The following is an 11,936-nucleotide window of genomic DNA, read 5'->3' as shown; positions in this document are numbered from 1 at the left end:
TTACACATTAAACCATTTTTATTCACCTGAACAGTCACACAGGTGACACAGCGAGGGCGACACACACGGAGTCGGAGACATGAAACCAATAGAAAATATAAAGTGTAGGTAGAGCTACAACACAACAGGACACGTTTCATACGGATGGTGACGGTAAAGAACGCTCCCAGGCTGGCTATGCAGACGTGACGCGGTGACACACACACACACACACACAAAGTGCAAGCATTCTAGTTCAGGTGACGCAGATGACAAATTCCAGTTTGAAGCGACGAGACAGGAACCAAAACTGAAGCGGGGAACCTTTAAAGTTGGGATTCCGGTGTTACGCACTATGGTGTCCCCCACGCTAGGAGTCCAGATTCTGAGCGGCTGTGTGCTCCCTATGTGACTGGAACACACACCGCACTATTAACCATGACGGAAAACAAGAAACTACTGTGGTAGCATGAGGATACAGGATCAGATACTGGTCTTATTATATAATAACTGGTCTTAACCCATTGATACCTGATGCAGCATTTGTGTGTGTATCCCTTTAAGACCGCGAACCGCGTCTTAAAGGGATACGCACACAAATGAGGGATATACACGCAAATGCTGCATCAGGTATCAATGGGTTAAGAGAGTTTCAGCAGTCAGTACAGTCTGTGGTAGCATGGAGACACAGGATCAGATACTGGTCTTATTATAGAACTGGTCTTAGAGGAGAGTTTCAGAAGTCAGTACAGTCGCTCAGCAGGGGATTTGATGTCTGTTCTCCCTGGCTGGGAGCGGTGTGGTGGCTCTGCACAAAAAACATCCATCTGAACAAGTCAGTTCATCTTCATCTTGCGTTTCATCTTAAAATCTCTCACTTCTCAAAACGAGTGAACAAACATCTTGAAGATCAATCGATCACAATCGATTGGCAGATTTTGAGAGATTTTTAAGAGTTTAATACTGAATCAAAGATGTTTGGACTGGTAAAGTGGGATGTGTTTTTTCGCAGTGTGCTAGCCAAGTGTGGGGTGAGGAGATGACAGGAGAGGGAGTTTAGACGCTGCTCAGGGCTTCCACACCGGGCAGGACTTTACCTGAGGGCAGACACAGACACAGAGAGAGAGAGAGAGAGAGAGAGAGAGTTAGGATCATTGTCACTAAGCCTGGTCCATTTTTTTAACCACACAAAATGTGATATTTTCATGATGAATCAACAGAACAGAATGAGCAGTAGTTATTTTGGACCTGCACACTGCAAAAATATCTATCTTATTTAGTCTCATATTCATTCAAATTTACCTGTAATATTTTTTATCAAAACGAGCGAAATAAGAATTGCGGTGCGGTAACTCCACTCGTTTCCAATGCAATCTCACCGTTTATAGAAATATTCTAGGAACACAACTAGCGGGAGTCGGTGTTGTCTGGTTAGACCAGCAAGTAACGTTAGTTATACATGTTATGAGCACAAATGATGCCCCCTCATACAGATGTAGGTAAGACCCTTAGCTAAGCCTGCATGTGTATTCTGTTGTCACTGCGGGCCATCTCTGGAAATGTGCTTTTTTTACCACAGCTAAAAGTCGATGCTAACTTAGCATCAATGCTAGCGGGACTTACCCAGCTATCGTCATTGCCTGCTTACTGCTGCTTGCTGGTAATGTTAATCTCATATCAGCAAAAGTCTCCAGATTTGTCGCCAATGTAAGTTTGTCTCGAGACGGATGCAGCCATGTATGAGGCAGCCAGCTAATGTTACACAGCAGCGGGGAGAGGCTGACTGACTGGACCGTGAGTACAGCTGAGGATTTTTTTTTACCTTATAGATACAGTCTGGGTGGGGGAAGACCCACAAAATGTTGCTACGACTGGCGCGCGAGTGGGGTAAAAAAAAAATCTCAATGAGCTGACTCACCAAAAGACGGTTCTGTGGCTCTACACTACAGGATTTGGGATTCTAGAGCAGGTACATAGACGTCTCTTCAGATGTGCGTTTACTGCGGTGGTTGAATCACAGATCCTGTCTGCCTGGGCTGGGCTAGCAACTAAATGCTAACTATGCTGAATGGGGAGAAGGCGAAGATTTAGCCCACCCTGACCACGCCCCCAGCCAGCTACCCCAGCGTCTATGACGAGACATTGGCTGTATCTATACGCAGGGCCGGACTGGGACCAAAAAGAGGCCCTGGCAGTAGGTCCAGACCAGCCCACCAGGGGCGAACTCTTGGGGGGGGGGAGTTGGGGGGTTGGAAGCCAGATTTAGAGAAATATCTAATTTTAAATTAACAGACTGAGCAGGCGTAACTATAAGGCTATTTTCCAAACTGCTCAGCCTCCTGGAAAGATCCATAATCACAGACTAAGTACATTGTCACTGCCCAGGCTCAATGGACTTGACAAAAAAAGGGAGACCACACAAATCTTAAAATTAAATCTGCATGCATTACCATGAAGGACAAATAGTCTATCACTAAACTTGCCCCTTGCATCAACCTCTATGTCCTCTTCACTGAAGACAGGGCTGGGAGGACTTTCTATTCTTTTTTTTAAAGAAGACAAGACAAATCACCCTGAAACAAATTGATTTGCATTGGGAACAAGTGAAATTAACTCAATCTCTCTCACTTGTTTCAAGAAAAATATGTATCTATGTTAAATGACTTGTTAGGATGCTTATGTTTATTTTTTGCAATGCAAACGCTCAAATCAATGTATACTGTGAATGACACCGTGTAGAACGAGCTCAGCATCATTGGTGAATGGATGATGAGTTAGTTGTCCATGTGGCCCTGCTGGAGTTAAACCAAGTGAAGAATTCTCTCACTCACCCTCCAGCAGCTCCAGGCTGGCTCCGCCCCCTGTGCTCACATGGCTGACCTTGTCTTCTGTGTTCCACTTGGCGCAGCAGGTGGCAGTGTCGCCCCCACCTGGACAACACAGGGACACAGTTCAAATGGATTATGTAACCTGCTATGACCTATACTGGCCACCTGCAGAAACATGGGCAGAACTTGTCTCTTCCTGCACAAGTCTCAGAGTGTTGTGGAGAAGTCTTGATCTTTTTCTCCTTTTTAATTAATGGGAGAATTGGATCACCTCCCACCACACTTTGAGCATCAGTAGCTCCTGCATTACACTAGTGGCTGTCCTGTGGAAGCTAAGCAGGTCTAGCTGTGGTTACTCCTTGGATGAGAGACTGGTGCTGGAAGTGGTGTTGGAGCTACCAGTAGGTGGTGCACCTCCCTCTGGTTTCATAAATTATCTCTCCAATGCCCCAGGACAGAGACAGGGACACTGTCCTTTAGATGAGATGTTAAACCCTGGGGGGTGTGAACCCGGTGCCTGGGCGGTGTAACCCCAGTGCCGTGGCTAAATTCCCACACAGGCCTTCCTTCCATCATGGTCACCTAATCATCCCACGTTACTTAATTGGCACATTCAGTCCTCAACCCTCCACCGTGATAGGCTGATGTGTGGTGAGAGCTGATGTGTGGTGAGCGTTCTGGCACAAACTAGCTGCTGTGCATCACCCAGGTGGGTGCTACACATCAGTGAGCTGAGTTGAGTTGAGTCCACCCTCATCCACCCCCCCCCCCCCCAATATGTGAAGCACTATCCAGAAAGGTGCTATATAAACGCAATCCATTAATTATTACTTTTAGGATTTTTTTTCCCAATAGCCTGGTGTCACTAATTATTAACTCAGTAGTATTAGAACAGAGTCTGATCAGAGTTCAAGAGACTGCACTTCAAAGATTCCCACTGAGTGTGAGTGAAAGCATGCAAGTGTGCTTAGTCAACGTTCCCCACAGATAAGAACAAAAGAGACGACCATGTTATAATGTTGGATATCAACATTTGTTTTTCCTCTTTTCCTGTGTCTGAGCCTGTTTGTCTTGTTCGTTTATTCTATAAAAACTGAAAATAAAATATTGGGGGGAAAAAGAACAAAAGAGAAGCAGCTCAATCAGAAAAGTATGCCGTCTTCTCCTTCATACCGATGATTGTGATGCACCCGGATTTGGTGACCTCCACCACTTTGTCCATCAGGTTCTTTGTGCCCTTGGCAAAGTTGTCCCACTCAAACACGCCGACCGGCCCATTCCACACGATCTGCTTGGCCCTGCCCACCGCCTCGCAGAACATCTTCGAGCTCTCTGGTCCACAGTCCAAACCCTGAGGAGAGGACAGGAGAGAGAAGAGAGGAGAGAAAAGGAGGGGAGAGGAGAGAGAGAGGAGGGGAGAGGAGAGAGAAAGAGGGGAGAGGAGATACAAGGAGGGGAGAGGAGAGAGAAAGAGGGGAGAGGAGAGACAAGGAGGGCAGGGGATGGGAGGGGAGAGAGGAGAGGAGGAGGGGAGAGGAGAGAGAGAGGAAAGACAAGGAGGAGATAGGAGAGGAGAGAGAAAGAGGGGAGAGGAGAGACGAGGGGAGGGGAGAGGTTAAGGATTTAATGGATATTAGAACACGGCTCTCTTGAATACTCGATTCTGATTGGTCAATCAACAAGATTCACCGGTCATTATTTCTCGACAACCGACCGCTGCTCTGCCACACCTGGATTAATCAGTTGATAAGAGCCTTTTGTCAGCAAGACACTACTAATTAGGCCAACCAGTTGCAGCTGTGGTGTCTTGTGTGCCAATTATGAATGAAACCGCTTTGTCGTTGAAAACGCTATTAAAAAATCTATTTGAATAATTATTTTTGTCAGATTATTAAATGATTTAGTTGTAGGCCGTGTTCTAAGCGGGATAATGGATAGTGAGCCGGTGATTACTGGAAATAATGACCTGCAGGTGAATGATTAAGCCCTCCGCTGCGCGTCGGGCTCAATATCACCTGTCGGTCATTATTTCGCCAGTAATCACCGGCTCACTATCCATTATCCCTTACTTAAACCCATAGTGCATAGTTCACACTTTTGGATCCAGTATCAAATACACAGGGCGTATTTTCCTCACATGAACATAATATAAAACCAATTGCAACTCACCTGTGTTTATTTCTCTTTCTCTCTCTGTGAGACGTTATGTTTCTTCAAATCGAGAGCCTACTGTACATATATACACTACCTACTGTACCTATTCTACACTCTACACTCTGTCTGTCTGTCTGTCTGTCTGTCTGTCTCTCTCTCTCTTTCTCTCTCGCTCCATCTCTCTGTCTCTTTCCCAGGGATGCAAACTAGTCACCTTTAGATGACAGTCACCATATATATATATGGTGGGGAGAGAGAGAGGATGACATGTGGCAAAGGCTCACGGGTCGGATTCAAACCCGGGTTGGCCACGTGAAGGACTAAGCCTTAATGGTATGGTACTCGCACCAGTTGAGCCACCCAGTCACCTTTTTCATCCCCAAATAAGGCACTTAAGTGAATGATTTGTGGGTGGTTTTGTGTCTGCCCTGGTATCTGTCACCTTTTTCACTCTCCATGAGTTTGCATCCCTGCTTCTCCCTGCCGAATCATATCACTTCCTTGCAGCCCGGCAGCAAATGCTTTGCGGATCGGCACCGGTCCGGGGCCCGGCGGTTGGGAACCACTCAGGCAACTCACACCCAAATGATCTAGATTAATTTCACACCATTTTGGTGTGAGTTGCCTGAGTCTTGATTATATCTGCCGTATACAATGGAACTGAATGGCACTCGACTTGGTGGTGCTCAAAGATTATATATTTTTTTAACCTACCGTCGTCAAAAAAGCAAGTGCAGAGCAGTATCCTAATGACTTTTATGACTCTGTCAACATCAAGCCAATGAGGTAAGCTTGTTAATGTAATGTTACGTAGCCGTGACGCGCAACTATAAAGGACTTTCCTCTAGTCCTTGAAAGTCCTTTATAGTTGCGCGTCGCAGCTAAACGTTACACAACACTGACAAAGCTGTTTACTTGTAAACAAGCAACTTACTGTACATCACGTGAGATGACAAGCAAGATGTGGTGAGGAAGAGGGGATGACTCCTTGTCATGTTCCAATAATCCATTATGATGACCGAACATAATCATTATGGTAAACAAAACTTGCATTCAATAACGTTAGCCTACTTACTTGGGAAAGTGAAACCCACCCCGCTGTCTGACAACTACAGTGGCGGAGGGGTGGGTGGGAGTATTATAGGCTACTCCACACATGCACTCTGTTTACAAACTTGTGTACAATAAAGATTTAAAGTGGGGGGAAATGCCTTTGCCCTGTCAAACAGCTGGAATACAGACATCTGAGAGGGAGACGCACCCCACACTTTGAAAATCGCTGCTCTAGAGTAAAACCTTTTTTGTGTGGATTGCCTAGATCTTGTGGACATTTATTCATTCCCACTTATTAGACACTATTTCTGCAGGTAAAATGAGGATAAAAAGCAAAACACAGAATTCCGAAAAATTCAAAGGGAAAAAAACTGAATTTGGGGTTTCTTGCTTTTTTTTCACCGTATTCGTACCAAACCGTGACCCCGAAACCGAGGTACGTACCGAACCATGGCTTTTGTGTACCGTGACACATACCATGGATGACCGTGGGCTTCAGCGGATTGTCAAGCAAAGACGATTAAAAAATTTGGCGGAGATTCAGAGGGAGTGGACTGAGGCTGAGGTCAGTCATAACTGAGAAGTAACTGCTGATTTTCTTCACACTATTCAAATTTCTTGAAATACTGTTTTGGGGGTTTTCTGGAGCTGTAGGCCAAAATTATGAAAAATGAAACAAATAAAGGCTAGAAATATTTCACTTTGTGTGTAATGAATCTATAATCTATGAAAGTTTCACTTTTTGAAAGGAATTATGGAAAAAACTACGTAACTTTTCCATGATATTCAAATTTTTTGGAAAGGATCTATATATATATATACACACACATATACACACACACACACACACACACACACACAAAATATACATTTGAAAACCTCAACAGCGATGTCTCTTTCCAGAAATCATGATCCGGTTACTCAAGATAATCCACAGACCTTGTTGTGAGCAGTTTGATGTAGGAACTATTTTCTTTTGACCAAACTACACCCATTAGCTGCCGTTTAGTTTTTTAAATATATTTTTTGTGCTTTGAGCACCACAAGTCGAGTGCCAGCCAGTTCCATTGTATTTGAGAGAAGGCAGATCACTTTACAGCAGATATCTCCAAAACTCTGCAACTCACACCAAAACCATCTAGATGGATAAATAGTGCTACAGGTAAGAAAGAAAATATGTATTTTTGATTTTAGAGTAAACTGTCCCTTTAAATACAGTATCATCTGGGACACAAAGTGTAATTTAAAATAATTGTTTCAAAATAAAAGCATAAAAGTATCCCTCTGTCTCTATCTGATTAAGATCAACCTCTGAGCCAATGAGAATCGTCCACTCACCATCCAGCCTGCAGGGATGCCGCCGGCCACGGAGGCGATGCCGGTGGTGGCGTGCTCGTCAAACTTATCTGCGGTGAGGAAGTCCACAGGCAGGGTGATCTTCACACCGTTCTTCTCTGCCTTGGCCATCAGGTCTTTGACGATGCCCGCTCCCTCCTCATCGTACAGGGAGGTACCGATCTGACCGGGGGGAGGGGAACACATGAGACCAAATGCTGTCATCAGGACTGCAAGCTTCCTACACATTTTCAATTAAAAAATTATACTTTTTTCAGACTTTGATTTGTTTTGAAGATTTTGTCTGGTGTTCAATATGATTTCCACAGGTAGAAATCTTGAACTGCTAACTAGGTCATCTCACTGTATAGATGAGGATTGTTCTTCACAGCCACAAATATCACAATATGTGAGATGATTGGCAGGGTTCCTACATGCTTTCCATTTTAAAACTCCATATCTATCCAGGCAGACCCTATGTTCTTGACTGCATGTGATTTTGGTGCATTCCCTATATTCTTGACTGGATGTGATTTTGGTGCATGCCCTGGGCTCTATCGTTGCAACGGCCTAAAAACTGCGCTTAGTGCCAGGCGCAGCGCAGATTAGTGGGTGTGGACCAGCGCACTCGATATTTTGGTGTAGGCGCTACAGGTGGCCTTAAGCATTATAACCAAGCCTTTTAAGTGTAAAATTATGCACAATCTGCTCATTGGGGAAGTGCAGTAAACGAATCACAAGCTTCCCTTTTAAGCTCAAATTCCACGGAGCGATCCAGTCCGGTCAGAAAGCCAAGCACTCTGCTCCCTCCTCCCTTTCATCCCCGTCTGTCTGTCTCCATATATAGGCTATTATTCCATATTATTATGCTTCTCAAACCAATCTAACTGCAGTTTAATTACTGCAAGCATGTAAATATGCTACACTATAGCAAGATAAAAGTGAAAAGAATGTTCTAAAGGCATTGGCTAGAAAAATATAGCCTATCCCTATGTCATGATGAGATTAGATTGGTGAAAGTTTGTCCAGAATGATATCGTTTTCTCTCCCCTGCTGCACAGGTAGGATGATGCACATAAATATAGCCTACATTATGTTAAGTCATTGCATAAATGTGTTTTTATTGTAAAAGTAAATGTGAAGTAAGGCTAATCTTATTGAAATGTTCGAGAATTGCATGTTGTGTGAACAGAAACATTATTTCCATCTACCACTTTTGGCAATTTAGGCTGATTTGGTTGATATTTATTCTCGAAATGTATTAGTCTCAATGCATGCTGGGAGATTTGAGGGAGTGAGAGAGAGAGAGAGAGGGGGAGAGAACAGCTTTTTTTCCATTTGTGCTGTGCAGGGAGTGAGAACAGCCTCTGAATGACAAGGGCTCAAAACTACGATATAACTACTTTTTTTCCATTGCGCGAGAGAGAGAGAGAGAGGGGGGGGGGGGAGAGAGTGTGAGATGGCAGAGGAGAGCTGTGCGTAAATACGCACAATATCCCCGGCGCACTGAATAAGGCCTGGTTTTGAAAAGCGCTAAGCGCTAAATTAACGCCAGGTGGGAAGATATCGTTAGGCCGGTATTTAAGGCGGAAACGCCCATTCTGGCACTGTGCCACGCCTCTTTGGCGTAAAGCGCATTTCGGGGCCTAATGTTGCTATCTTCCGGAGGCAGGGGCAAGGCACGTTTTTTTGCGTTTAACGCCAGTTTTTGCGCCTAAGGCCTGTGGGAGAATAGGGCCCCCTATGTTCTTGACTGGATGTGATTTTGTTGCAGACCCCATATTCTTGACTGGATGTGATTTTGATGCAGACCCTATGTTCTTGACTGCATGTGATTTTGGTGCAGACCCTATATTCTTGACTGGATGTGATTTTGATGCAGACCCTATGTTCTTGACTGGATGTGATTTTGGTGCAGACCCTATATTCTTGACTGGATGTGATTTTGGTGCAGACCCTATATTCTTGACTGGATGTGATTTTGGTGCAGACCCTATATTCTTGACTGGATGTGATTTTGGTGCAGAGTATTTCATATGCATGCTGACAGCTGCTGGCTCATAAGAGCATCCCTCTATCTGTACATCACATCAACAAAAACTGCACTCAAACTGGGTCTACAACAGATTTGTGTGTCTATTTGATAATTGTACCATGGCCTCTACTGAGAGGATTAGAGAGGCATGGCAGGAAGAACTTGGTACTGAATTATCTGACATTATATGGGAAAAGAGCCTGTCGGTTGTACAACTCTGCTCAGTTAATAGCAGACATCAGCTGATTCAATTTAAAGTTGCTCACCGTCTCCACTACTCTAAGCAGAAATTACACAAGATTTATCCTACTATCTCACCACTGTGTGAAAGATGTCGTGTCGGAGGGCACACTGTCTCATGCCTTCTGGTTCTGCCCCTCACTGACGGGATTCTGGGCCAGAATATTTGACTGGTACTCTAAGGCCTACGGGGTGGCCCTTCAGCCGGAGGCAGAACTTGCCATCTTCGGCTGCTCAGAGTCCTCTCTGAACTTTCCTACAGCTGTGCAACAATCTCTGACACTGGGGACAACTGTTGCCAAAAAACAAATTCTGAAGGAATGGAAATCTCCCTCTCCACCCTCTTTCCAATTGTGGTTGACGGACATGACCTCTGTTATACGCATGGAGAGACTTAGGTTCCTGAGAACCAATGCACTTAGAAAGTTTGTGACTATCTGGGACCTGTTCTTGGTCTACCTCAACGAGGCTAGGGGTGACGGGTGACTCGCCCGGCTGGCTTCTCATAGACCCCTTGAGTGAAATCCCAAGTATATCGTTTACAAGAACATAAGCACCTTAGGTGGCTGGCGGCACCACTTTTTAATGTTGATTATATTGTTTTGTTTTGCCTTTCTTTCCCCTGTGTCTGAGCCTGTTTGTCTGTTTTGTCTTGTTTGTGTTCTATACAAATTTGAAATATGAAAATAAAATATATATATATAAAAAAAAAAAAAAAGGTCTACAACAGCATCAAAGCTGTAGTTATGCATGCATCAGACCTGAACCACAACATTGTTTATACTTTTCCAGACATTTTCTTTTTCAAATTCCCAAACTATTCAAGACCTGGAAATGATCCAATTCACTTTTAGTACTTTTCCAGACTTTGCAGACCTGCATAGGAATCCTGCGAAATGCTGACGTTGGGACTGTCTTTCACCCTGCACTGCACTAAAATTGCAGGTGGAACAATGCTGCAGCAATTGTATGACAGTGCAAAATGTGAGAATCACATACAAGAACATCTCCAGAGGTAAGAGAGGCGTGGCAGGAGGAACTTGGTGTTGATTTATCAGAAATTATATGGCACAGGAGTCTATCCGTGGTCCAACTCTGCTCAATCAACAGCAGACACCAGCTGATCCAATTTAAAATCACTCACCGTCTTCATTATTCGAAGTCTAAGTTGCACAAGATCTACCCCTCGGTCTCACCACTTTGTGATAGGTGTCAAGTGTTAGAGGGTACATTGTCCCATGCCTTTTGGTTTTGCCCTTTATTATCTACATTTTGGTCCAAAATATTTGATTGGTACTCCAAGGCCTATAAAGTAACCCTTCAGCCGGAGGCAGAACTTGCCATCTTCGGCTGCTCTGAATCTTCTCTGCTCCTTCCTACTGCTGTGCAGCAGTCTCTGACGCAGGGGACGACTGTCGACAAAAGACTCATCCTAAGGCTGGGTTCACACCGACGACCCAAGCCTTGCCTATGCCTTGCCTTTACCCACGCTTTTTAATAGGCGTCCGTTTTAGTCAACGAGGCTGTGTACACCGGCCGCCTGAGCGTGAACCCTGCGTGTACCCACGCCTTGCCGATTTTATCGAATAGGCGTGAGTTCTATTTTGAAGCCGACAAGGCGCGCGCAGGCAGACTTCTTCTGTCAAGCCATGAAAGAAAAACGCACAATATCCGTCGGAAATAGCAAAGTCAACTGAATTTCAAAATAAAATGGAGTTACTACAACATGTTGAGCAGAGAGACAGAGAGATTGACGGGTAGCTATCACGTGGGGCTTTCTCCCCGTCGGCAAACAAATCTTCATGAGAGAGAATAGCGACCGAAGAAGCAAGATGGACAATGTTGTTGTGCCAGCACATATTCTTGCAAGATCACCTCTCTAAAATGTCCGACTATAGTCAGACCTGGTTATACATATCCAGCATCAATAGAACATTAAATATATCCTATTTATTTTACCTAGAGTAGAGGCTACCCATGACAATTCTGGACAACACGTTAAATAATACAGTCGGGAGAGAGGAGAGGCGCTTGTGACGGCTCCAGGTTCGGCGTGCAAAAGGCGTGCGGTGTGATCGCAAAAGCGTGTAACAGGTTCACGCCCAGCTCGGCGTAGGCGTGGGTTGAGGCAAGGCAAGGCGTAGGTTGTCTGTGTGAACGAAGCGTAAGGGAGTGGAAGTCCCCCTCCCCACCTTCTTTTCAGCTATGGCTGTCGGACATGGTTTCAGTTATACGTATGGAGAGACTCAGGTTCCTGAGGACCAATTCACTTAGGAAGTTTTCTACCATCTGGGACCCATTTATGGCCTACT

General features: G+C 44.7%; 1 protein-coding gene across 1 annotated transcript in view; it reads right to left on the bottom strand.

Moving 5' to 3' along the window:
• pgk1 (phosphoglycerate kinase 1) overlaps window positions 1-11,936 on the bottom strand; it is a 58,577-nt gene continuing 46,641 nt past the window's right edge. Inside the window, exons 8-11 of the mRNA XM_083639788.1 lie at window positions 7,353-7,532; window positions 3,981-4,158; window positions 2,811-2,909; window positions 1-1,076 (exon numbers count right to left, since the gene is read on the bottom strand). Of these exons, the coding sequence (XP_083495914.1) occupies window positions 1,036-1,076; window positions 2,811-2,909; window positions 3,981-4,158; window positions 7,353-7,532 (498 nt within the window). The 3' untranslated portion in view covers window positions 1-1,035. The remainder of the gene's footprint in view (window positions 1,077-2,810; window positions 2,910-3,980; window positions 4,159-7,352; window positions 7,533-11,936) is intronic.

This window comes from Poromitra crassiceps (assembly GCF_964638095.1).
Source record: "Poromitra crassiceps genome assembly, chromosome: 1".
Classification (NCBI taxonomy): domain Eukaryota; kingdom Metazoa; phylum Chordata; class Actinopteri; order Beryciformes; family Melamphaidae; genus Poromitra; species Poromitra crassiceps.
The sequence above is the reverse complement of the archived record's forward strand: the minus strand, read 5'-3'. Positions and strand labels throughout refer to the sequence as shown.